Source organism: Chionomys nivalis, chromosome X (assembly GCF_950005125.1).
Source record: "Chionomys nivalis chromosome X, mChiNiv1.1, whole genome shotgun sequence".
NCBI lineage: Eukaryota > Metazoa > Chordata > Mammalia > Rodentia > Cricetidae > Chionomys > Chionomys nivalis.
In genome coordinates, this window is record NC_080112.1 from 69,994,557 (window position 1) to 70,022,002 (window position 27,446).

General features: G+C 50.7%; 1 protein-coding gene across 3 annotated transcripts; it reads left to right on the forward strand.

The window, feature by feature from the left end:
* The first annotated feature begins 470 nt into the window (after positions 1-470).
* Positions 471-25,843, forward strand: Nlgn3 (neuroligin 3). 3 transcript variants are annotated; one of them, XM_057759840.1, is made up of 8 exons: positions 471-592; positions 3,058-3,718; positions 4,357-4,416; positions 8,368-8,427; positions 10,062-10,211; positions 17,346-17,531; positions 19,884-20,673; positions 21,333-25,843. In XM_057759840.1, exons 2-8 carry the CDS (start codon positions 3,262-3,264, stop codon positions 22,174-22,176), a joined length of 2,547 nt encoding a protein of 848 aa, XP_057615823.1. In that variant the 5' UTR covers positions 471-592; positions 3,058-3,261; the 3' UTR covers positions 22,177-25,843. The 3 variants fall into 3 exon arrangements, with proteins under 3 accessions (XP_057615823.1, XP_057615824.1, XP_057615825.1); XM_057759841.1 differs by lacking the exon at positions 4,357-4,416; XM_057759842.1 differs by lacking the exons at positions 4,357-4,416; positions 8,368-8,427.
* Positions 25,844-27,446: the final 1,603 nt, after the last annotated feature.

A 27,446-nucleotide genomic window follows, 5' to 3' on the forward strand; every position in this document is an offset into this window, starting at 1 on the left:
TCAGGCAACTAGTATGCTGGCAGTCGGAGTCTAATTTGCCTTAGTAGAAGCAGAAGTGGATGACATTGACCTCTGGGAGGGTAACAGGATGAGGGCGAAGCAGCCCCACTGGTGCTTTGCTGCCTGTGGTGCTGGGGCTGAGGAGAGGTGATGGCTGCCAAGTGAGGTCTCTGTGGCAAGAAACGGATTTTCTGCATACAGTACCTCAGTTTCTCCCTGTGTGTCAAGGTCTCAAGCTTTGCAGATAAAAGTTTGTGGACTTGCAGTCCTGGAAGATCACCTACCTGTCTGATAGCTTGGGATATGAGGTGTGGAGGGGTAGGGAGAGTGCGAGCAGAGCTTGCTTGAACATGGACTGGGGGTATTGGGCCATGCCCCAGGACTTGAGCCATCACTGGCACAAAAGGAGTTAATGCCAGGGACCGCGCCCCCCCGTGTCCGGGCACGCGCAGCGCGCCCCCTCGGTGCGCGGGCACAGCAGCCAGGCTGCCGGAGAGCTGATCTCGGGGATTCGGGTGCGGAGCCCTTGGCCTGGAGGCGATATGGGTGGTCCTTGGCCGGGTTCAGTCGTTTGCAGCCGCCTGGGGAACAGGTGAGGCCGCCTGCTCCGGTCTCTCATCCTCTAGCTGCCCATACCTTTCCCCAATCCTGTCCCCTCCCAATCCCGGGTCCCCTCCACCTCCCCAGCCAGTGGCTCCCATCCTTCTCAACCCCATGTTCTCCATAGGTACCCCTGACCTCCCAACCCTCCCTCTCTTTGCTTTTTTCTTCTACCTCCTCCCTAAATCCTGCATCCCTATCATCCTCCCGCCCATGGTCCCTCTATTTCTATGGTCCAGCCTGCATGCTCACCAAAATACCCCTAACGAGAGCCCCCAGCCCCATTCTAGTATTGCACATTGCCAATACCCCCTCCCCTGCAGTGCACCCCCATCCCCCTTCCATCATAGCATCTTATAGCCAGGTTCCCTCCCCCACTCTCTGCAGCCCCCCCACCCAACGGAGGCCTTTATTCTATCCTCCCCATTCTAGGGCAATTTCATCCTCCAATACCATTCCAAACCCACATAGCCCCCAATTCTGCAGTTCTCAACACTGGTCCATTCCAACACAATGCCCCTTACCCAATACCGCTCCAGCCCCCAAAGTCCCCTTAGATGCCATTCTCATCCCAGCATTGCTGCCTCCCCTTGTCTTCTCCCAAATTGCAAGTTGGACCAGAATGGAGATCTTGGCCTTGGGAACTCACAGTGGGTCCTAGGGTACAGAGGGCATTTGGGGGTCGGTTGGTTTGTCTAGGTGTTCACCAGAGGGAGGGGCTGCAGCGAACAGACTCAGTAGGGGAATTTGGCATTTGGCGCCGAAGGGTTACTGGAAAAGAAGGCCTCTAGAAAGGGTTAATGGAATTTATGAGGTGGGGGCAGCATCTAGGGGGTTAACGGAGGGGGGGTGCTGGCAGGGAAGCTGTGTGAATGAGCGGTCTGTGCCCCAGAGTTGCCATGGAGACGGTGAATGGGGGGATTGTGTGAACTCAGCTGCGGACTACCCCCCCATATACACACCCACCCACTCCCTCCTGCCCCACCTCCCTCTACCCCTTCCTTCCCCTTCCCCTTCCCCTCCTCCTCTCCTCCTCTTCACCCGGGTGCATTCTGGGCAGTGTCTGGGATCTCCCCACCCCATACTTTGCTCCCCATTTCCTCTGAGCCCCCATCCCTTTAGTCACTTTATCTGCCTGCCTGCTTTCCTGCCTCTCTCTCTCTCTCTCTCTCTCTCTCTCTCTCTCTCTCTCTCTCTCTCTCTCTCACACACACACACACACACACACACACACTCATTCCCCTCCCTTGGTGGCCGTTTGCCGGTCGGTCTTCCCAATTTCCCTCCCCCACCCCTTCAGCCACTTCTTAAAGGAACATGCCTGCAATCTCGGAAGGCGGGAGAAAGGGGGGGGAACTAAATGTGCTTCTGTGTGTGCGTGTGTACAAGTGCGTGCTTGCATGCTCATTGTGTGCATGTGTGTCCATGCGGGACACACATGTCCGTGTGCCTGTGTATGTGTTGACTGTAACTGTGTCAGAAGACCTGCGTGTCTGAGTGTGTTGCTATTTCTGTTTCTGTCTCCACCTATGTGTCACCATTATGCCGCTTGTGTCTGGATATTTACCTATGCGGGTATGTGTGATTTTGTTTCAGTAGGTCTCTGTGTGTGTGTGAATGTATCACTGTGAGGCTCTGGCTGTGTGAGGCAGTCTGTTTTGGAATGTGGGACTGAATGAGGGGATCTCTGTGGGTTTGGAATGTATGTCTCTACCAGTGAATATTGCAGTGTCTGTGATCCTGGCTTGGTCTCTCACTCCCTTTTTGAGTCTTTGTGAGTTTATTTCATGAGTTCCAAGTGTATGTCCCTACACCCTGTTGTTTATTTTACACTAGACTAGCATCCACAATGCCTAGCATGCTCAGCAGACGGATTTTTGCCTTTGGTTCTAGCATTGGCTGTGAATGAAGAGCTAGACAGCAGCAATGACAAAGGTTTAAGGACTTGGCAGCAGCGGAGGCTGGGGAGAACAGTCAAGGAGGGGCAGGGAAGGGTCTTTGGACTTAGGGGAATGGCTGTGGTGCTCCCTGCCCTGCCTGAGGGGAAAGGGCATATCTCGGTGGGACCCTCTGCCTGGCTGCAGCTTTTCTTTTCTTGTCCTGGAATGAAGTTGGCAGCCATACTGGAAGCTGTACTTCCAGCTCTCCCTGTCACTGCATGCTCTGACTCCAGAAGACCATGGTAAACTCCACTAATGATGGAGCCAGAGTCGGGAACTGAATTTGCAATGGCCACAACTGTCACTCTGTTCATCCCCTTAGATTTTCTTTTTTCCCAACCATGGCCAGGCACATAAAATAGTTTTGAAAAGCAATGGGTCGCCTGTGAGTGCCGGAACCCTGGGCATGTGAGACCTCTAATTGTGGGAAATAGGCTAAGCCCACCAGGGTCCCACAGACTGATTGTCCAGCCCTCACAGACCATCTTGGATGACACATGCTTCCCTCTTTCCACAGGCCTGTCTGGCCCTAAGGGAGCCCTCTTTCGAAGTGGTGGTGCTTGGACGACCTGCTCTCTGCTCTGCGTTGCTGGGCACCTGTAGGTGTCCCTCGAGAGCTCAGTTTTGAGGTTCAAGTCAGTGTGGCCATGAAGGGGCTGCCTATTGGGCTGATGCTGTGACCCCGGAGTCTGCCTCTCCTGCCAGTACCCCTGCCCGGAACATGTGGCTGCAGCTTGGCCTGCCCTCGCTGTCCCTGAGCCCCACGCCCACAGTTGGCCGGAGTCTGTGTCTCACGCTGTGGTTCCTCAGTTTGGTGCTGAGGGCCAGTACACAGGCCCCAGCACCCACAGTCAATACTCACTTTGGGAAGCTAAGGGGTGCCAGAGTACCATTGCCCAGTGAGATCCTGGGTCCTGTGGACCAGTACCTGGGGGTACCCTACGCAGCTCCCCCGATCGGCGAGAAACGCTTCCTGCCCCCTGAACCACCCCCATCCTGGTCAGGCATCCGGAACGCCACACACTTCCCCCCAGTGTGCCCCCAGAACATCCACACAGCTGTGCCCGAAGTTATGCTGCCAGTCTGGTTCACTGCCAACTTGGATATCGTCGCTACTTACATCCAGGAGCCCAATGAAGACTGCCTCTACTTGAATGTCTATGTGCCCACGGAAGATGGTGAGTGCTGCGGCCAGGCATTGTGACCTCCTTGCCTCCCGCCTGCCCTGTTGTGTTTGTGACTTGCATGTGGTTGTGTGCCCTGCAGCATGCGTCTGTCTGTCTGTGAAGATGCTTCTAACCATCACTCCGCTTGGCCTTTCCCCTCCCTGTTCTTCCTCTCCCAGCATTGTCCGAGCTCCCATGTATGAGTGACACTGGTGCCAGAAGGGGGCTGGCCAGGCCTGAGAGTTTTGACAGGTCTAGGTCCAGTGCTGGATGGGGATACCCTGGGGGAGTATGGGTGACTGCTGGCAGCTGCCCGCGGGAGGATGCTGGCTCCACCAGGCCCCCCGTTGCCATTTCCACCTGCTTCAAAAGGTGGTAGGTGTGTCTGGCTGAGGGAGCTGGGTGTGTGTGGGGGGCAGGGGGGGCAAGCCTGGTTGGAGATGCTTAGGTGCCTCCTCTTCCACTAGCTGATGCCTCCTCCCGCGGGGGTCACATTAAGGTAAGTGACAGAAACAAGGAGATGGTGGGACAGGCTCTCTGCCATGCGCCGCCGCTGCAGAGCAGCTCAGCTCCTGGGGCCTGGGTGGGGGGGATGCATGCCCCTGGGCAGAGGCCTCCTGTTATTTTTTAGTTTTTTATTCATTTTACAGTAAAGCGGATTTCCAAGGAATGCGCCCGAAAGCCCAACAAGAAAATTTGTAGGAAAGGAGGTAGGTAGCGAGCCGGCGGGGAGGGAGAGAGAGAGAGAGGGAGGGCTGCTTGCCCACCTGCCCCTGCCCCTGAGGACCCAGCCTTCCTTCAAGTAGCCCAGGTTGAGAGGGTTGTAAGCAGACTTAAGGTCCCAGGCTTAAGGTTCCACCTCCTCCAAGGGCCCTGGCTGTTTTGCCTAAGGCAGGTTCAGAACAGAAGCAGAAAGCCCATTGCTTCCAATCTTCCCAGCTTCCCTAAGGAGTGTGCCGAAGATAGACCCAGTGCTTCTTTTGGTAACACCTCAGAAGAAAGCCGGCAGTCAAGATGGAGCCAGAAGCTCCACCTTCCCCTGCAGCCAGTGCAGATATGAGGACCGTCTCTCCGTCTCTCCAGTACTCAGTCCTGGGTTGAAGGTCTATACTTGACCCTCCCCTACTGAAACCTAGGAGAAACTTGCACAGATTTAGCTGCTCTTATGTAGCGCCTACCCTGCCCCTGCCTCACCGCCTCTGACCAGAGCTGAAGGAGTCAGGCTACTCCCTACTCCCGTGGCAGAAACTGGAAACCTTGGCACACTGGAGACTCTAAAGAAAGCCAGTTTGAGATTCACCCTCCTGATGAAGGGATTTGTTTCCCCATATTGCAGTGTTTCCTGTTTGCACACCACTTTATGTTTTCTGCCAGGGTTCTTATATTTACCTCATAGATCCCTCTCCACATTAGGGAAGCAAGCAAGGCAGGAAGCAGTATTCCGATTTTACAGATGAGGAACGGAGCCCAGGGGAGTGACTTGCTGCACAAGGCCCTGTTGCCAGTCTAGAGCAGATCTGAGGCCAAAACCTAGGGCTCTTAGCCCTCAGGGAATGTTCTTTCCACTGTAGCCCATGGAGGCAACTACCACCTGGCCAATACCACCTCCCTAAAACATAGGTCAGAGGTGACTGGGTTGGTTCAGTCGACTCTGACAGCCTAAGGAACAATGACAAGCACAACTCAACCCTTACAAGCCTATGGCAAGCCTGGCCTTTGTTTTCCTCTGCTGCTCTAGGGTAGGGTTTCTCCTGTGTCATCAGGATTCTTGGGATGGAACAATCCCTACTGAATGAGAATCTCTAAGAACAGCCGTAGAATCAGCACATTCTATATAGCACCTGATGTGGAGGGCTTTTGATGTACACTGGAGAAGGGAGTCCGACTCGCTGCCCTTAAGAACAGTGTTTTACCTCTCTTGACATTCAGCCCAGGCCCCTCCTGCGCAGTAGGAAGTGAGCAAAGGCTCTCATGCAAATGAAGGATTTCTCTAGTACCGCCAGCCCGCCTGAGCAAAAAACGCTGGTCTAGGAAACACAACCCCTGTGACCTGGCCTCCGCTGCCAACTCATGTCATTCTTTTGATTCTCTCTCGTTTTTCTTTGCTTTGCTGTGTTTTGTTTTGCTTTTGGAGGCAGGGTCTTGCCATGCAGCTTGGGCTGGCCATGAGCTCTTTATATAGCCCAGGCTCAGAGGTCAGTCTTCCTTTTTTTTTCTTTAAGAGCCTCCATTTCCACATGGAAAGGCAGAAAGACCATCGTGGCTGTAACCTTCCATTAACCTGCACGTGTATTTAGGGAAAGGGTTTCGAAACTGCTCTCCTGAGGTACTACTTAGTGGGGTGCAGTGGGGTGAGGAAGAGATGGTATTACTATTAGCCACTGCTTAGGAAGGTCTTTCAGGGCTCCAGGAAGAGCCTAGGGCAGACCAAGCTCATACTGAGATTTTGGCCAGATTGCTGACTGGAAGCCACCACACAGTGTGAATATTTTGCCAATTTTAACTGTGGACGATGGGCAAGGTGCTGTTGGGATGTGAACGGAATCTAATCATTGTTCTGAAGAAGCTCCCAGGCTGGTATTACAGCTCTACTGGATTCCTTAAGTTCTTAGGCACTGGGAAGGGGGCTTTAGATAGGATAGGGGAGGTCATTTGTTTAGCTGTTCAAATTAGTTCCCTATCCTGGGCCTGTTAGTCATCTGAAAAATCTACAAATCTTGCCTCTTTGGGCACACAGGGTGTGTGTGTGTGTGTGTGTGTGTGTGTGTGAGAGAGAGAGAGAGAGAGAGAGAGAGAGAGAGAGAGAGAGAGAGAGAGAGAGAGAATGAGAGAAATGTACAGGACAGGGCAGCTGGGGTGGCCTTTGTAGGATCCTACATGGTGCCATGTCTGGGGGTGGTACCTGGTAAAGCCCATGGCAGCAAGGAATTGTTCATCAAGGACATGCTGAAGGAGCAAAGACATCTATCTGTACAGGGGAGACTGAGGTGATGTAGCAAGCCAAGAACCCCCAGAGCTTCGCAGAAGGAGTCCCCGAAGTCAAGGGTATCCTGGGAAGGACCTGCCCTAGCCCTGCCTCCATGGAGTTGAAAGGAATTTATGTTTAGGAAGGAGTGATTCTGCTGGGTGGCTGATTCACTGTGTGGCCATGTCTCATTGAGATTCTGAGGGCAAGACCGGCAGGTGCTGAGCTAACGTGTTAAGACAGTAGGTGCCACGGGAAGTTCAGGAAACTAGAGGTTATTTCTACTAGAGCTGGGTTTTTGCCTGAGTTGGAAAGGCATCTTGTAGCGTGACGGTTGTTACTGTTTTGATCGATAACTCTAAGGATATTCAGTCACCAGAGTGCAGACCAACAGAGAAAGAGGGCCATCTGCTTGCTCCAGGTTCAAGGTATCTATGATCATGGAAGCAAGAGGGTAAGGTGTGGTACCAGCAGAATTACTTCCATTTTGACACTGACCAGCAACCAGGCAGTAGTAGATCATGTCTTTTTACAGCCATTCTAAGATGTTCTTCTAGTCTCCTCAGAACTAGAAATGGCACCAGCCAACCCTGCCAGGTCCTAAATCCCTTCCTTCCTCCTCTAGTCTCTTTCCTCTCCTCTCCTGTCATGCTCCACCTCTTCTCTCATCTATTTCTTTGTTCCCTTTCCCTCACCCCTGAGAGGTGGCATGATGCAGTGGAAAGACCATAAGGGCTTTGGAGTCAAGCAGACCTGGGTTTGATCCACACTCTAGCACTTCCTAGCTGTGTGATCTTGAGCAAGTCACTTTACCTCTCTGAACCTCAGTTTCCCCATCAGTGAAAGAGGAATAAAAATGATGCCGACCTCATTGGGATGTGAGGATCAAGCAGTAGAAGTAGAATATGTCTGGCGTGTGGTAGATATTCAGTACTCAGCATATGGTAGGATCCATTTCTCTCTCTCTCTTTCTCTCTCTCTCCTCTCTCCCTCCCTCCTCCATTCCCTTCTCCTCCCCTCCTCTCCTCCCCCTCTGGCTCTCTCCTAGAGCAACACTTGCTGCTCTTAAAACTGGTTCCTATTTACCATTATCAAGAGCAGGGGGGGCCCAGTGAACAAGCCAGAGGAAAAATTTCATCTCCCATCTTCTCCTGCGGGAATCAGGGTCAGCTGAGGCCGGGCTCGAATCTGCCCACTGGGACCTGGGAGCTCAGACCCAGGGTCCCAGGTAATCACTTCCGCCATAAATATATCACATAGATATCCACAGATGCTGGCAATGCCACTCCTCACCTTCAGGACCTTTCCCTGTCCTCCAGCTCAGCCTGCCTGTGCCTACACATGCAGCCCTTCCATCCATCCCAAATGAAGTTTCCACAAGTGGGCCTCCGGCTCTGTGCCCCAGCCCACCTGCTGCTACCTCCTTCCTAACTAAATGAACTTGGTTGGGGACAGGGAGGCGGGGCAGGGAGGTGTAGGGAGGTCAGCACAGCAGAGGCCTGCAACACCATCATCCTGATGAAGGTCTGGGCCTCAGCCCACCCATTCCCTCAGTTCTTGCCATCCCTCCTGCCTGTCCTGGGCCCAGGCCCAGAGCTGGCTTGCTGGGCCACACTGCAGTCATGCTGTTTTTGAATTCTCTCTCTGTTTTGTTCTCTGTTCTGTGCTGTTGTGTCTCCCCGTGTCTGGTCCCCAGGATCCGGCGCTAAGAAACAGGGCGAGGACTTAGCGGATAATGACGGGGATGAAGATGAAGGTATTTGGGGGCTGCAGGGCGCGGCGGCTGGTGCATGGCACAGAGCCCCTCCCCTTCTCAATGGGGAGAAGCCCCGTCTGTCTGTCTGTCCGTCCGTTGGTGTGTTTCTGTTCCTGTACAAGGCCGCTGGGCTGTTCCTTCGTCTTTGGCCTTATTGGCCACTGGGACTTCTGGGGTAATGGATACGGCTGGCAGGAGCAAGAGACTGACCATAAGTAGAGCCATAGGGAGGGTGTCTTCCTGGCCCTGGCCTCTGCCCCTCTCCCATCTTCTGTGATTGATAGGCACCTGCCCATATGTGGTAGCAGAAATGGTGAAGGGCAAGCAGGGCCAGGGAGGGTGGGAGGAGGTACAAGTAAAACTGGGTGGTGACAGGGTGCCTGGGATTCACTAAGGAAGCCCCTGGGTCTCATGAGGAGCCTAGCTCCCGGGAGAGTGACCCTGCTAGGATACACCAAGGGGCAAGGGAGGGACATTCAAGGCTAGCACTCCCCAGCTTTCTCCCCCAGAAGAAAGATGGCCACAGGGCCAGAGGTTGCAATAGGTTGGGTACAGAACCAGAAAAACTGTGGCCTAATGAGCCAGGCTGTGGCCCAGATACCACAGCCATCAGTAGATGAACTAAGTTTCTCGAGTAGTGATGGGACCAGCCTTCCTCCATGAGGTAACAAGATTGTTTGTGCTGCAGCCGAGAGCAGTCCCTTCTCCACCCACGCTCTGGGCCTGCCCCTTTGGAGGCCCTGGAGGGGCCAGGCAGTTCAGGGGATTCACTGGTGACTGGCAGGGCTGTGCCGGTGTGGCAGAGAGTGGGCCAGCTCACAGACTGACAGGTGACAGACAAGCCAAGGTCGGGTCTGGAGCCTTCTCTTGACTGCTCCAGCCCAACACGGTGCTGACTGGGCTCGGGAGAACCCCTTGCTGAGCCCTTAGGCACTGGCCTGGGTAGAGACTTCTACATCTTAACTCATGCCACGTTCTGCTCCACCCCAGTGTTTCCAGCTAAGTTTGCCCAGGAAGAATGGGGGATACGGGCATGTGGTTAAGAAACCATGTCTATAAGGTTCCCCTACCCCATCTCTACCATCCACTCCCCCCCTTTCCCTACCTTCCTGTTCTCTCCCTGTGCCACCCCTTCTCCCCACCCTTTTCGTCTTTGTCTGCACTGGGGGGATCCAGCTGCTGCCAATGGCCGTTTTTCCATGTAACTGGTCTAGTCCTGGGGGTTTCAGGGCTCCCCAGCTCCTGCTTTCTAAAGCCATGTCAGGTCCCAGGACTCCTGGGTGCGCAGGGCAGGAACTCACCTGGTGCTGCTAAGGGATTACCAAGCCCTTGTTATTCCTTACTATCCCAGAAGCCAGCTGTGGTCACCCAGGCCAGAGGAATTATGCCCACAGGGCCATCTTCAGTTGGGAGGTGCTTGAAACTCAAATCTTTCAAAATATTATACAGGTTCAGCTCTCTGGCCAATACTTGAACTCTGGGCCTAGCAGCTCCGTGAGTCCTGCCCTCAGGGATGGCGGTGGTGTCCTGGCACCTGGAATAGCTTTGCTGCCCGCACCCCCCCCCCAGGGCTGGCGGGGGTAGGGGAGCAAGGGCATCCTACCTAGCCTGTGTCTCACCCCTTCTCCTTACAGACATCCGCGACAGTGGTGCTAAGCCTGTCATGGTCTACATCCACGGAGGTTCTTACATGGAAGGGACAGGCAACATGATTGATGGCAGCGTTCTCGCAAGTTATGGCAACGTCATCGTCATCACCCTCAACTATCGGGTCGGGGTGCTAGGTATGGTTCTCTGCCAGGTGCCTAGAAGGAAGGCTGGCTTTGAAGGGAGGGGGAAAGAATCCAGGGGAAGTTGTTTCTCTAACTGCTGTTAATGACCAGTGACCAGGGGCTTTCTTGCATTCCCAGGCCCCATTTCAGAATATTTAGATGCCAATGGAAATTCAATTCAAATTTTATACTTTTTTAACAGGTGGGGTTAGACAGGGTATAGCTTAGGCTGGTCTTGAACTCCTGGTCTTTCTGGTTCCACCTCCCCAGTGCTGAGATTTTGGGCATGGGCCACCAGTTATGGTTTAAACTTTGCACCAACTCTCAGGTCAGGCCTCTATTACCAGACCTCTGCTTGGCTGGGTTTTGTAGGCCCTGTTAGTTTTCTGGAGTCTTATCTTCATGGCTACCCACCCAGCCCCACAGTCCTAAGTACATATGCACATACAGATATGCCTTCTAATCCACCCTGTAACCACACATCATATCCATCCACCCACTCCCACGCATACAAATACTTTTCGCTCCCTGAAGCACATGCGCACACAGCTCCAGCCTCCTCCTACACAACCCGCACAGAGCGAGACACATCCAGTCTCGCTCACACATATCCACAGAACCACACACTATATGCTCCACATGCACACCCACACAGATTTCTCCCACCTTCCCTATATATACACGCGCTCTTAAACATGCTGCGCTGCATCTTTTAGCCACAGCCATGCCATAAATACCACACACTCCCAGAGTCGCAAGTTTTGCTGCCCTTCTATTGACACCTTACATAAACACCTAGACTCTGTATATCCACACCCAGATTCCACATAGTTATGTATACATAGCTATGCCTTCCACTACCCCTACATACACACCACACACAACACATGCACACGCACACATCTATATCCTCCCACATGGCCCACTTGTACATTCACTTCACACATGATGTACTTCACACATGCATACACCTCTCTCTCTTCTACTCTACACAGCACAAACCAACATTCTTTCTCTTTGCATGCATTTAGCTTCCTACGTGTCCACAGCACCCACCCACAAATTTACAGCTACACACATGTGCGCACACGCGCACACACACACACACACCCTCTGCTTCCATACTGGTTACCATTCCAATTCACTGGACATATAACCCCTCACACTTGCACACCAAATAGACCCCTCCCTCCACATACCTAGTTGGATGCACATGTCCACAGTCTTCCCACATATTCTCTGCCAAGATATACCCAATACATACACATGTGCTCACCCCCTTACCACTCAAATACTCATACCTAGAGCTGCATCTGTGCGCACACACACCTGCACACACACCTCTATCTACCCTAGCCACATTCAGACTCCCTCATGTACATACGTGTATACATTCATCCCTTCACTCTTACCCATTATGTGTACCTATCCATACCCACACACATGTATTTGTCAAAGGCCCTCCCCATGTACCACCGTGGATCCTACCTACCACATACTCTGGCTGTTTGGGTGCTTTAGGCTGTTCCTCTATCTTATTTATGCCTCTTTTGATGACTGCCAGGACCCATCGGTAGCCAAGGTCTTGAGGTAAACAAACACCCAGAGGAGGTTACAGAGCACATAGGCCCTTGCTCCCTTTTAGATGGTCATCCAGCTTCCATATTCTGGTGGTGGCATGAGGAAGCCATCTTCTTCCCTGGGGGATTGTGTCCTCAGGGTTTCTGTGGGGGTCTGTGGGCCCAGATGTTGAATCAGCAGTTCGTGTGCTTGCTGGGCGGGAGCTTGTTTGAATTTGCCTATATTGCTTTGCCAGTTCCAAGTCCAGCGGCCCCCATGGCCCTGCATTTTGCTTCTGGGCGGGGTTATATACACAGAATGGCAGTCTCCTCTTGACTTACCCACAAGTCTGTGTGGGATATACACCTATTTGGTGTCAATCTGGAGAAATGAGGCTAGGTGTGGTGGTGCATGCCTTTAATTCCAGCACTTAGAAGGCACAGGTAGGTGGGTCTGTGTGAGTTCAAAGTCAACCTGGTCTACATATCGAGTTCTAGAATACCCAGGCCTACATAGTGAGACTATCTCAAAAACAAAACAAAACAAGAAACAAAGGAAAAAAATACCAAACCTCTGGGGAAATGATATGCCTGAAAAATGCTTTAGACTGTGTCTTCTTCAGTAGCTCCCTGGGATCTTGGGTATGGAACATGTAGGGCACCTCTTTGGTCTCTTCATGATCTGATGGGCTTTAGATTTCATGCTTCTTCCGTGTCCCCCTGTCTTCCTGTACTGCCTCAGACACCATGGCAAGGCTCCTGTGTCCCGTTGAGAAAGGGGATCTAAGTGTCATTGTACCACAGAGGTGACTGTAAATTTACACACCAGGGCCACACAGTTCTGAAAGAGCAACAAAGGCACAAATGTAACCGCAGACAGACAACATACATCCACACACAGTAACCGCAGACAGACAACATACATCCACACACAGTAACCGCAGACAGACAACATACATCCACACACAGTAACCGCAGACAGACAACATACATCCACACACAGTAACCGCAGACAGACAACATACATCCACACATAGTAACTGGTGGCCCAAAGCAATTTGCTAATTTCTTTCCTCTAACTAAAAGAAAATACTCGATTCAGTGGCTTTCAAGAATTCTAAATACGAGAGTGCATTTTACAAGGTATCCTGGGATGTGCAGAGAATACTAAGCATATGAGCTGATGCTACGTTAGCAGAGCGGCAAGGAATGGAAGAAAAGAAAGGACTGGAGGAGAAAGAAAGTGAGGTGAAAGTAAGGAAAAGAATAAAATGACAGATGAGAGAAAAGAGGTTGGGAGTGCCACTGGGACGTGAGGCAGAGAGGAAACACCAGGTTTCAGTAGGATTCAAGGTCTCCATGTGATCAGCCAGGAGCTGTGGGCTGTATGAACGGTGGCTGGTCGGGAGCCCTCTGTGTGCTGTCCTGGTCGGAATGTCCCTCTTGTCTCCTCAGCCACTCTACTTTTCAGCTTCTCTATGAGAACTCCTTACACTCTTCTGAGGTTATGGATCTTCATCAAAGTCCTCTTTTTACAGACACACACACGTAATTTTTGTTTTTAAAGACTGAGTCTTGCCAGGCAGTGGTGGCATACACCTTTAAGAGGCAGGCAGATCTCTGTGAGTTGGAGGCCAGCCTGGTCTACAGAGCGAGTTCCAGGACAGCCGGGGCTGGTACACAGAGAAACCCTGTCTCAAAAAAGCAAAAGCAAAACACCCAACTAACCAACCAACCTAACCAAACAAACAAACAAAAGACTAAGTCTCACCGTGTAGCTCAGGCAACCTTAACCTTGAGACCTTCCTGCCCATGCATCTAACTACTGGGAACAGAGGCACACATCACCACACTCAGCACACTAGTAGTTAAAAAGAGGACTTGGCAGTGCCCCCTGAAGCTCAGCCATGGCACTCAGGCTAAGAACACTGACTTTAGCACCTCCTCTCATCTGGGTAATCAGAGAAGTGCATCCTTGAGCTAAGCAATTAATGTTACAAAGAACACTACTCCACACTTCGACAGAGTTCTGGGCTGAGATCCGGTCAGGAGTTCCCAACCACTCCCTACATCCTCTTCAGTGCCTGTTCTGGAACACAAATATAATCAATAAGCCACTGATTGCCTTCTGGGTACATACAAGATGTTTTTGTCTCTTGGCACTCGCTGTAGAACATGAGTTTGTTCCTGATGCTTGGGGAGCTTGCTGTGTAGCTGAGGCCCTGTTGTTTTGTTTTCCAAAGTATATTTTTTTTAAAAAAAAAAAAAAGCAGGTGGCCAGTTTTGGACTCCAGTTACATGCATTCACTTGCCTGCCCTCCCACCAGCATCTCCTGAGCACTGAGTACAGCCAGCCCATGGAAGAAGCTTCCCTAAGAATCTTGAGAATGTCAGCAAGTTAATTCCGGAAGATCTCCCCCAACCTCTGACCTGCCAAGCCAGAGGGGTAGCTGTTATTTGAGACACTCCCACTGGGCTTGGGGCCAACAAAACAAAAGGAATCCTCCATATAGGATGTGGGTATATCTAGAAGTAGTGGATATACTGAGAACATACGGGCTTGCCAAGTTTTATTCGGGGTTCCAAAATTAACTTAATTCCACATCATTGCTCAGGTATCTTCCAGGCAAACTGACTGCATGGTGAGTGACAGTCCTGGAGTGACACAAATACCTAGTTTTGATACAGTCTGCCAGATTCCTCCATCTTCTGTTGACAAGCAGCTTATGTATACTGCAGTATAAACTTGGGTTCAAGGAGGCTGACTCAGATTTATTTTGACAACTTGTGGAGTCGGGTATTGGAGTCTTTATTCTCACATAGTTTCTGTGAATGGCCACAATTCTAGGAAGCAATCAATGAGTGGCTTCTTTCCTAGACTGCAAGGCTTTGTGCACTCCTGGTCAGTCATTCTTAACCCATCACCTTCTGAGCCTGCTGGCTAGGGTACCAGAAGAACAACTCTGGGCAGTGAGGATCAATGGCTGGCCCCAGCCACATACTTCACTATTCCTTCTCTGGAAGTTCATGAGATTTGAGGGAACAGAGGTATGGGCAAACCCTCTACTCGGGCTTTTCAGGCAGATCTCTGTCTGTGTGAATCTCTGTCTCCCTCCCTCCCTCCCAACTCCCTGCTTTCTCCCTAGGACCTTGCCCTGTAGTCCAGGTGGCCTTAAACTCACTCCATGAGGCCTTGAACTCAAAATTCTCCTGCCTCTGCCTTCTGAGTGCCATGGAAGTGTACACCAACCATGCACAGCGAGGACAGACAACTTTAACATATCTCACTGAACATGCCTTGACAAAGACTGAAGCCAAATCGGCTATTGCTAAGTGAAAAAAAGGGAAAAATGAATACAGGGGAGGGAGAGGAGAGAAGGCAGACACATGATAAATTTTGCTAGCACACCTCAAGGCTTGGGTAGCTGAGATGGGTGTTGACTGGCATAGGGTTTTTTATTGTTTGTTTGCTTAGTTGGTTGGGTTTTTTTTTTTTTTTGCCACCACCTCTAGCCCAGTCTAGGTTTTTTTTTTTTTTTTTTTTTTTTTGGTTTTTCGAGACAGGGTTTCTTTGTAGCTTTGGAGCCTGTCCTGGAACTAGCTCTTGTAGACCAGGCTGGTCTCGAACTCACAGAGATCCGCCCGCCTGCCTCTGCCTCCCGAGTGCTGGGATTAAAGGCGTGCGCCACCAACGCCCGGCTAAAGTAAGATTCTTTTTTTTTTTTTTTTTTTTGGTTATTCGGGACAGGGTTTCTCTGTGGTTTTGGAGCTGTCCTGGAACTAGCTCTTGTAGACCAGGCTGGTCTCGAACTCACAGAGATCCGCCTGCCTCTGCCTCCCAAGTGCTGGGATTAAAGGCGTGCGCCACCACAGCCCGGCCCCAGTCTAGGTTTTAAGATTCACAGGAGTCACTTGCATTTCTGAATGGGACCTCCCACAACAGAGATGCTGCCCACCCCGCCCCATCTGAAGGAACTAGAGTCCTTCCACTTACTGTTGCTCAAGCTTACTCTAATCTCCTTTTCTTATCTGGAACCTGGGGTTATGAAAGACATGTGCCAAGGTTCTGGGGGGAATTAATAACTACTTACATACTTAATTTCACCAAAGGAAATTAATAACACCCTCAAAGATGGTAAAATGAATTTTTTTTTGCAGAAGCTAGGCACAGAAAGACCTGGGAAAGACAGAGATGTGGTTTCTGCCTGCTTGGCTCTGCTCTATTTGAATTAAGTTTTTGCCTGCAGACTGCCAGAAATGCCAGCCAGCTCTCTGCGAGCTGTGGGCTCTTCTAACATGGCCCTGAACCAAGCTGATTCCAGGTGCTGTGAACAGGCTTTTAACTGCAGAGTCAAAGAATACTGATCCAAGTTTGGATTTCCAGTGTGTAGGAGCACAGCAATTACACCCACCTGGAAAGGACCCTTCCAGAAGCCTAGGACAGGAGAAAATAGATGGAGCCTTCCAAGGAACCCAGGGATCAAGGAGGAGATAGAGGAACCGAGGCAGCAGGATCAGCCTAAAATGGGAGGGGGTGATATGGGGCATCTCTGTGGGATAGCCAGCAGGTGGGCGGGAAGGTAGTCTCCATGGTAACAAGTCTCCACAGCAGCAAATCCCAGCAGGTGGGTGGGAAGGTAGTCTCCATGGTGACATGTAGTCTCCTCAGCAGCAAATCCCAGTGGGTGGGCGGGAAGACCTGTTTCTGTGGTAACGCAGTGCACTGACTTCCTCGTCTCTCCACCAGATGAAAAAGATGATCTGACCCAGTGGCTTCTCAACTTTAGCAGGCGTCAGCAGCACCTGGAGAGCTTGTTAACACAGACCGCTGGGCTGCATCCCCTAGAGTTTTTGATTGCTTAGGTGTTGGAGGAAGGGAAATGAGGACCTGCCCTGAGAGTGATGGGAAGAGGGCCATACCAAAGCCCTGGGAAGAATTGGAGCTGGACAGATTTGCACGGGGTGGGCAAGGCGAGCATAGGGAGTGCTGCCTGTGTGCTCTTCACTTCAGAGAGAGAAAGAAGGGAAATGTAACTGTAGCTCTACCATGTGCTTGCCTTCTGCTCATTTTATCCTCGTTACAACCCTTTGAGGTATTTTTATCCCCATTTTACAGAAGAGGAAACTACAGCCCAGAGATTTTAAATAACTTGCTGAAGGCCACATGTCTAAGATGCTGAATTTAACCAAGGGCTGTTTGGCTCCAGGGTCCTTGCTTTCTGCACCGTATCTTGCCTGATGTTAGGATCACACCCCTAGATACTACATCAGGGCAGAGAATGCTGAGTTCTGGCCACTTGCAGGCCCTTCAGTTGTTTCCTAGAGGAAACAACCACTTCAAATGTTCTGGCCCCTCTGTCCAAACCGGATCATGGGAGGGAAGCAGGGGCTTTACCCTGCCTGTATCGGTGATGCTGGACCTTGCAAAAAGAAGCAGCGGTTTGTGTTAGCATTAGTGAGGTGGGAAGTGTTACATGGCTGCATGCTTCTCCTCCATGTGACACTTTCCCAAATCCATTCCGTGCCATCATAACCCAAGTCCTGCGTCCCTTCATCCTCATTCTCCTCTGCCTTCTGTTGAATCTAGGTTTCCTGAGCACCGGGGATCAGGCTGCCAAGGGCAACTATGGGCTCCTTGACCAAATCCAGGCCCTCCGCTGGGTGAGTGAGAATATTGCCTTCTTTGGAGGAGATCCCCGTCGAATCACAGTCTTTGGCTCGGGCATTGGTGCATCCTGTGTCAGCCTCCTCACACTGTCTCATCATTCTGAGGGTGAGTAGTTCTTGAGGGCCAATGTAGAAGAGTTTGATGCTGGTACACCTTGAGTTCCAGGTATCCCAGGCCCCAGAATGCCTGGCTTCAGATCCCATATGTGCCTAGGAGAACCAACCAGGCCTTTGCCACCAGTTCCGTGTCCCTTGAGGGGGAGGGGGTGGAAGGGCAATTGTTCCTGCAGGAAGAGCTACTTCTCCTCATGTGGAAGAATAATCTCCATTTGCACCCTGAGGACGATGTTCGGCTCACATGGGAGGCTTATTTGGGAGAGTGGGAACAGATCGCCTCTCTGAAGGGACAATAGTTCCTTACAGGCGAGGAAATCTTTCCGTATGAAGGGCATGTTACTTCAGAGTCAAAATCTAAGGTGAAAATTGGTTTCTAGGTGTAAGAAACACTCATTGTCTACCTTTCTTGGGGAAGAAGTCTGAACAAGAAGAGAAATGGTCTAGCATGAGAGATGGGTCTGAAGTGAGACTCTGGCCTGGGGCATAGGCTGCTCTGAGGGAGGCAGACCGTGTTAGACCAGAGACTCCCTCCAGGGCTCTACCCCTCACTTAAAGAACACTCATTTTTACCCTGTTTCTGATGTGGGTCCCTCTGCCAGTGAGTTTCCGAAGGACTTGCATAAGTCCTATTTTGCTAGGCAGGGGAATGTTCTCTTTCCATCTAGACTATAGAGAACAATATATCTCTGAGAGGCAAAGCTGAGCTTCTTATGGAGAAAAATTGTCCTTGAAACAAGTGCCCTTCTCTAAAGTGAGGAAAAACGTGAGCGAGAACACATTTTTATAGTTGAGATTGACCCCGTGAGGGAGCACTCTTTCAAGAAGCCTGGCCATCTTTTGAAGAAGGCTTGTCTCTGAATGCGAGGAAGGATTGTTACCGCACCAGAAGCTATGTCCCTGTGTCCCTCTAGAAACGACACTGATGGAAAACTAAAGCATCTTCAAAGAGAGGGAATGGGAAGTCGGTCATGGTGGTGCATACCTGCAATCTCAGTGCCTAGGAGACTGAGGCAGGAGGACTGCCACAAGTTTGAGGCCAGCCAGGGTTACCTGCAGGACTTTGTCTCAGAAAAAGAAGGGGCACACACGCACGTGCACACACACACAGACAGGGAGAGAATATGAATTTATTTATTTATTTATTTATTTATTTATTTATTAATGGAAGGAGACCTGAGTTACATCCCCAGCACCACCAGAAAGAGTATCTGTTTCTAGGTGAAAATAGAGAGAACAGAGTCCTCTTTTTTTCCTTTAGAGGAGGGTGAGATGACTGACTGTAAGGGTGCCCGTGTCTGAAGAGAGGCCTGGCACCTCTTCTGACTGGAACAACACTGTACTGTGTATCTTAAGGGGGATTGTGGCTCTAGAGACCTGGCTTCTTTAAAGATTTGTTCTCTCTGGGTAGAGGTGTGGCTCAGTGACAAAGCACTTGCCTACCCCGTGGGATGCTCTGGGTTTCATCCCCGCACTAATAAATGTATCATGGAGGAGATCTGAGAAAATGGCTCTCTCTCTCTCCCCCTCCCTCCATCCCTCCCTCCTTCTCTCTCTCTCCCTCTCTAATCCATACTTCTCTCCTCTCTGCTCATGCAAAAGCATCTTTCCTTTGGCCCTGAGTACGTGAGAGCCAAATTCTCCCTTGGGAGTATTGCGGCTAGAGAAAGATAGTTCTTTCTTTTGAGAGCTGGAGGAATCTTCTTTTTGAATTTTGGGGGATGGGGTCCCTCTAGCTATGGGGAATCTGGATGTGATATGTCCATAGCTTCAGCGAAAGAGGATCTGTGGAGAATCCACACTGCCAGGGCACGTGCCAGGAGATTCTTAGACCCCAGGGCCTTTGCTCTTGGGATTCATCCCTCAACTCCCAGAATGTGGGGCTCTCTCCTGCCTGCATTTCTCATCTCTCATGAAAAAGACCCCTTTGTGGTGTAAGCGCCAGCTCTCTGGTGGTGCGTTGGCACAGAACTGGGCCCAGCTGGGCAGGAAGCAAGAGAGAGAGACGAGTGATAAAGAGAGGAAAGAGCATAAGGAGGCCCATTTCTGGGCCCCAAGGGGTTAATTCTCCCTGGCATTTCCTTTAACCCCCAAGTTACCAGCCCCTATACCAGGACTGGGAAACTGTGTGTGTGTGGGGGGGGGGGGGGGCAGGGTGGTGGGGGGAGGGATCCACAGGAAGGGAATCAAAGGAGCTCGGCAGCCCCACTCTGGTTCTGCCCTGCCATCTCCTCCTTCCTAGCCAATCCACAGCACAGGGTGACCTCAGTGAGAAAGGATAAAAGGTGTTTTATGGTCATATGTGACATGACAGCTCTGACCCAGTGCCACCTATATTCTATAGGGCTTTTCCAGAGGGCCATCATCCAAAGTGGCTCTGCTCTATCTAGCTGGGCTGTGAACTACCAACCAGTGAAGTACACCAGTTTGCTGGCAGACAAAGTGGGCTGTAATGTGCTGGACACCGTGGATATGGTGGATTGTCTTCGACAAAAGAGCGCCAAGGAGCTGGTAGAACAGGACATTCAACCAGCCCGCTACCATGTGGCTTTTGGCCCTGTGATTGATGGTGATGTCATTCCTGATGACCCTGAGATCCTTATGGAACAGGGAGAGTTCCTCAACTATGATATCATGCTAGGTGTCAACCAGGGTGAGGGTCTCAAGTTTGTAGAAGGGGTGGTAGACCCTGAGGATGGTGTCTCAGGCACTGACTTTGACTACTCTGTCTCCAATTTTGTGGACAATCTGTATGGCTACCCTGAGGGTAAGGACACCTTGCGGGAGACCATCAAGTTTATGTACACAGACTGGGCAGATCGTGACAACCCTGAGACCCGCCGTAAAACCCTGGTGGCACTCTTCACTGACCACCAGTGGGTGGAACCTTCAGTGGTGACGGCTGATCTGCATGCCCGATATGGCTCACCTACCTACTTTTACGCCTTCTACCATCACTGCCAGAGCCTCATGAAGCCCGCGTGGTCAGATGCAGCTCATGGGGATGAAGTGCCCTATGTATTTGGTGTCCCTATGGTAGGTCCCACTGACCTTTTCCCCTGCAACTTCTCCAAGAATGACGTTATGCTCAGCGCTGTTGTTATGACCTATTGGACCAACTTTGCCAAGACTGGGTGAGTAGAAAATGGGGTGTCTTCTTTGGGACCCCAGCATGCTCCTCTACCTAACCTCTTCTATTACCTCCCTTCCTGTGAAAGTCCCTAGATCTTGCTTGGTAACACCTTTATTCCCCTTCTTGTCACGGTTCTGCACTATTTTCTCTCCTTCAACTTTTTGTTGAAGGAGGTAGTAGAGTTCTTGCTTAGCACGCCCCAGGCCCTGGTACCCAGCACCATCAAACAATAATTGTGTCTGTTGAGGCATCCGAACTGAACAGGAAGGCATTACTGGTAGAATCGTGGGAGTCAAGGTTAGCTGGCCAAAGGCAATATGAAAGGGAAGAACGCGCACTTGGAAAGAGTCTTCCAAGGGCTCTTGATAAAACTGGGCAGCTGAAAGGACTGATAGATACTCAGTGGCGTGTGAGAAGACAAAGCATTAGCACAGCCTGATGGCAGCGGATGAGCTCAGGGAAGAATGAGAGGTTTTCATGCTGCCTGCCATGGGAACTAGTTCAAGCCCTGGGGAAGAAAGGAGTGGGGGCGGCGACAGGACCCTGAAAAACATGGGAGCGGTGGGAAATTTTAGAGCGGTGGGTGTGAGAGGAAGGAGGCTGGGCCTTTTCCTTTCTCCAGGTAGCATGGTGACCCTAGGTTTCAATGTGGTATTTCAGGGATCCCAACAAGCCGGTACCCCAGGATACCAAGTTCATTCACACCAAGGCCAACCGCTTTGAGGAAGTGGCCTGGTCCAAATACAATCCCCGGGACCAGCTCTACCTTCACATCGGGCTGAAACCAAGGGTTCGTGATCATTACCGAGCCACCAAGGTAGCCTTTTGGAAACACCTGGTGCCCCACCTGTACAACCTGCATGACATGTTCCACTATACATCCACGACCACCAAAGTGCCGCCCCCGGACACCACCCACAGCTCCCACATCACTCGCAGGCCCAATGGCAAGACCTGGAGCACCAAGCGGCCAGCCATCTCACCCGCCTACAGCAATGAGAATGCCCCTGGGTCCTGGAATGGGGACCAGGATGCAGGGCCACTCCTGGTCGAGAACCCTCGAGACTACTCCACTGAACTAAGTGTCACCATTGCCGTGGGGGCCTCCCTCCTGTTTCTCAATGTGTTGGCCTTTGCTGCCCTTTATTACCGTAAGGACAAACGGCGCCAGGAGCCCCTGAGGCAGCCTAGTCCCCAGAGGGGAACTGGTGCCCCTGAATTGGGAACTGCTCCAGAGGAGGAGCTGGCAGCATTACAGTTGGGGCCCACTCACCACGAATGTGAGGCTGGCCCACCCCACGACACACTGCGCCTCACAGCATTGCCCGACTATACCCTGACCCTGCGGCGGTCCCCTGATGACATCCCACTCATGACCCCCAACACCATCACTATGATTCCCAACTCCCTGGTTGGGCTGCAGACCTTGCACCCCTATAACACCTTTGCCGCGGGGTTCAACAGTACTGGGCTGCCCCACTCACACTCCACTACCCGTGTATAGCTCTAGCGCGGAGCACAACCCATCTCCCAGCCCCCTCCCTCCCAGCCCCACAAACACACATGCACACACATACACATATATGTACACGCACGCACCCACACCCTACAGCAGACCCATCTGCACAAACACAGACAGATGTGGACATGCACCCGCATGTACAAAAACACAAATCCAGAAGTGAACCTGAACAGGCCCTTCAAATGGGGACACATATGAGTCCTTGGTACCAAGGGCCCATGGAATAGCAGCTGGAGCCAGCTCCCTGAACCCGACCAGACACTCCTGGGGCCCTGGAAAGCCACAGCCGGACACCCCCTTGGTGCTCGACTTCTTGGAACTGCACCGTCTACCAACTGCAGACTTGGGAGCTTTAAAGAGCAGGATAGCTCTTCCTCCCCCAGACTTGGTCTTTTCTCTGGGTCTTGTTTTTGTTGATTTTTAAAAAAATTGGAACTAATGTTTTTCCAGCCCATTGAATGCTAAGCAGCTCTGGAAGGGAGGGCTTGAAGATCAGGACTCTCTGGTTCTGGGACTCCCAGTGTTGGTTCAAACGACCAGACCAAGGAAAAGGACCCTCCAAGACAGTAACAGATGGGAGCAAGACTATGGGGTGAAAGGAGGAAGAGGCTAGCAATGGATGGGGCTGGAGGGCCATCAAGGACAGAGCACCAACTGGCTGTGGCCCTGTAGAGGACTGCAGCGTCAGCCTGGCTAGACCAGGGGAGCCTAGGTTCGGTAAACTAAGTACTGTGGAGGCCCGGATCTTATTGGACCTCTGGGTATATAATCTGGGTTCTGCCACTGCCCTTGGGGAAATGACATCAGAAATTTGCCCCCTTTTCTTTACAGTCTCTTTGTGTCTGTCATTTCTCTTTCAAAACAGCGGTGGTTTTTGTTTTTTTGGTTATTTTTGGTTTTTGGTTTTTGGCTTTTTTGGTTGTTGTTGGCTTTTTCTTTTCTTCTTCTTCTTCTTTTTTTTTTAAAGAAAAGTTCTTAAAACACTAATGGAAACCCACGGAGTTTGTCCTTTGTAAAAATTTTAAACACAGTGTCTTGATATAAAAATAAAAAATCCAGTTAGCACTCCCAACCTGCCTCCCGTGCACAGGCCTGCCCGAGCAACTCCTGGAGCCAGGCGCCTGCTCAGGCTGGAAGCGCAATCCTCCAGCAGCCTGAGACCTCCTGCCTGGTAGCTCCTGCAAGTCTGGGCTGTGCTCTACTTGCCCTGGGCCCCCTGCCTAAAGCCTCTCTGATGCTAATCCATGCTGCTCTACCACCCTCCTGCCCGCAGTGCTCAGAGTTCCTGCAGCTGAAACCTGTCATCGCCTCGGGCCTCCTAATGAAACAGCAAAAATAATACTTCCTTCCTCCTCTGCCACCAGGCCACCACCACTGCTGCCACCACCTCCTCCGATGCCACCACTACCATGGTCATCACCCTGCCCCCAACTCGGACTGGGGGCTGGGGGAGGCTTGACCTCTGACCTGCTGAAATTCTTTCTCCTTTGGAAATGCAGTACACGTGGCCTCTGCCTCCATTGACTTACAGAAGGGCCAATCTCCTTCCCTCAAGGGATGCAGGTTTCCTTTTCTGTGAATTGGAATGGCAGAAGTCATCGGAGATCAATTTCTCTCGGGGACTGTCACTAGTGGCTCCCTGACAACTCTGGGGGATGGAGTCAGGAAGAGGTCCCATAGGGTTAGTTAGCATCATGGGGTTTTCTATTGTCCTCTGTGACTCAAAGGGCTGAACTTGAAATCTGTTCATCAAGTGTGACAGTTGGGCAAGGTTGCTGATACCTCAGAAGCCAGGAATAGAATTTGTTCAAAGTGACCCTGAGAAAATCGGGAGATGAGCCATCCCACGGCAGACTGATGTGCAGAGGGAGCAAGGGCGGGCAGTGCACACAAAGACCCAAAGCCAGGACTAAGAGGCTAATGTCGTGTCTGGCACTGGAGCGGGGGCAATGGTTAACAGAAGGGCTGGGAGAGGAGTGCGTTTTGAGTGATTTCATGATTGGGAAATAGCTTTGGGCCCTCTCTTCCTTCTTTTCTTTATTCTGTTTGAAACAAAGATACTAGCATATAGTAACAAAAACATCAGGGAGGACCTGGGAAGTGATCATAGAGTGACTCTTAAAAAATAAGTCACCCCAGAGGTGCATAGTCCAGCCCACTTACACCTGGGAGGAGGAATAGGAAAGGGAAGGTCAGGAGTTCGAGGTTATCCTCAGCTACATAGTGAACTTGAGGCATGCCTGGAATACCTGAGGCTCTGTCTTTTTTTTTCCGTGTGTGTGTGTGTGTGTGTGTGTGTGTGTGTGCCATACATATGCAGGTGCCCTGGAGGCCAAATGAGGGTATCCAGTCTCTGGGAGCTGGAGTTACAGGTGTTTGCAAGCTGCCAGACATGGGTGCTAGAAACCTAACTCAGGTTCTCTAGAGGAGCAGGAGGTGCTAATCAGCCATTCTTCCATTCCCAAGACCCTGTCAAGAAAGAAAAACAAAGTAAATGAAAAAGAGACCTAGAATTTGACCCAATAGTTTATGAGCCTGTCATCAGTGCCATGGACTCTAGTCCTGCAGTGGTTAGGCACCCAAAGCAGCAGCAGCTCTAGCTTTGGTGAACACACTTCAAGTTGGTGGGGAAGCAGGAAAGCTCTGTAGAAAAGTGACATCTCTAGGCCAAAGGCTCTGCTGATGGGTTGCTTTGTTTGGTTTGATTTTGATTTCTTTTCTTTTTCTTTTCTTTTTCTTTTTTTTTCTTTCTTTCTTTTTTTTTTTTTGAGACAGGGTCTTACTATGTAGCCCTGGCTGGCCTGAAACTTGCTGTGTAGACCAGGCTGGCCTGGAACTCACAGACATCCACCTGTCTGTTTCTGGAGGGCTGGAATTAAAGGTGTGCACCACCACATCCAGCAAAATGTTCTCTTTTTAAAGATTTTATTTTTTTTTAGATTTATTTATTTTATTTTATATGTATGAATGTTGTGCCTGTATATATGGATGTGCAACATGTGTGTGCCTGATGCCCATGGAGGGCAGAAGAAGGGATTGGATCCCCTGCCTGGAACTGGAGTTACGAATGATTGTGAGCTACCACGTGGGTGCTGAGAACTGAACCCAGGTCCTCTGCAAGAGTAACAAGTGCTCTTAACTATTGAGTCATGTCTCCAACCCCGGATTTTAGTTTCATGTATATGTGTGTGCGCATCAGATCCCCTGGAGCAGTAGTTACAGGCAGCTATCAATCACAGGTCAAGTGTGCTAGGAACTGAACTCAAGCCCTCTGCAATCATAACACATGCCCTTCGCCACTAAGTCATCTCTCCAGCCCCCCCAGGTTGTTTTTTATGTTTGTTTTGTTTTGTCTTGTCTTATTTTGTTTGAGACAAGGTCTCTCTATGTAGCCCTGGCTGTCCTGGAACTCACTCTGTAGACCAGGCTGGTCTTGAATTTACAGAGATCTGCCTGCCTCTGCTGCCGAGTGCCGGGATTAAAGGCAGTGTGCACCACCATGCCCGACCCTAGGTTGCTTTTTTTTTTACTATAGAAAGAAGGAAACTGATGAAGAACATCCAATGGTTTGCCAAATACTATGTAACAAGTGTGTTATGAGCATCTTTAAAATGTGACTCCTGAATAAAGACCGAGCTGTGTTCTTTTATGGCCTGTGTGCTGCACTCCTTCTGAGGTTGACAGAGTAGAAATAAGACTAAGAGAAGACCAACGAGTGGCGAAGGTGTGGTGAGGAGGGGCTCTGGGTACCCTAAAAACCCTCAGCGGCAGCTGCCGAATAGAAGGACCGTGAGGTATCTTTCACCCTCTGAGAGCCTGGCTAATGCCACCTTTTGGGGTCATTTTGTCTGTATTTTCAGGTTTAACCTTTAGATGCTCCATTTCTGGTATTCCCTTGAGAGAGGCTCAAAATTAGGGTGATTTAGACAGCATTTCTTCTCACACCCTCAAGATACCATAACAAAGTCAAGGACCCCACCCCGTGAGAAGCTTCAGTTGCTCCCCACACCTTTCTTTTTTTTTTAATATTTATTCATTTATTATGTATACAATATTCTGTCTCTGTGCCTGCCTGAAGGCCAGAAGAGGGCACCAGACCTCTTTACAGATGGTTGTGAGCCACCATGTGGTTACTGGGAATTGAACTCAGGACCTTTGGAAGAGCAGGCAATGCTCTTAACCGCTGAGCCATCTCTCCAGCCCCTCCCCACACCTTTCAAAGGCTTGAAGAGATAAGGCGACTTCCAAGTCAGACAGGAATTTAAGATGACTGACAGCCATTCTAGACCCATGGTGTTTTCATGGTCTGGGCCTCATTGCTGAGCAGCAGCCCTGAGCCCACATCTCACAGCTCATTGGTATTTAAGTATAGGGCGCTGGACACAACTATCTTAGGATCTATATTTGCAGTGTGTATGAATACTCAGAGCTTTAAAATGTCCATGCAAGAATGGTAGCCATGACTGGAGGGGCTGTCGCTGTGCTATCTTATATAACTATCAGGACTGAAGACACTCATCTGGGCACATATTATCAGGAACCAGGCTGAAAGGAAAACAGTGTAGCCCCCGGGAGCCTCTGGCTGCTCACAAGTGCTCCACGTCACGTCACAGTTTGCTCGGCAACAGCCCACACAGCATATCTGCAGAGCACCTGACGGTCGTTTTGAAAACCCCACAGAAAATGCAATGGATGTGTTCTTCAGCCTCGGGGTGACCTATTATGAGGAAAGGTGAATCCCACAGTTACAGATCAACAAATGTGGAACCCATGGAAGGCAAATGAATGCAAGGCTCCTCGGGGTATCACTCACAAAACAAAATAAAGATTGCTCAGCCCTACAGAGTCCAGAAACAGAAATCATTTCCCCACTCGGCTCACCCCTTTCGTTGGGGAGACCAGAAAAGTCCATGAAGAGAAGGTCATGGCCACATTTGCCTGAAATTAGACAAAGCATTCTTGGGACAAGACAGAAAATTTCTGAGTGGGTAAAGGTAGCTGTGTGGGGGTGGGGACACGACTCTTAACTGCTCAAGCGATCATATGCAAAAGATTCTGTTTTGGTCACTAGGTCAGTTTTACCAACTAACTAACTTTACTAGAGGTAAATTCCCTTTCCCGAAGTCCGAAATGTAGCAGTGTAAGTGAAGGATGTGTGAAGTGTCACTGAGAATATAGCCCTCAAAATGAGAGAGGAGCAGCTTGTGTCCTCTCTGTCCCCCTCAGATCACACCTAGTACCCGCTCTTCAGT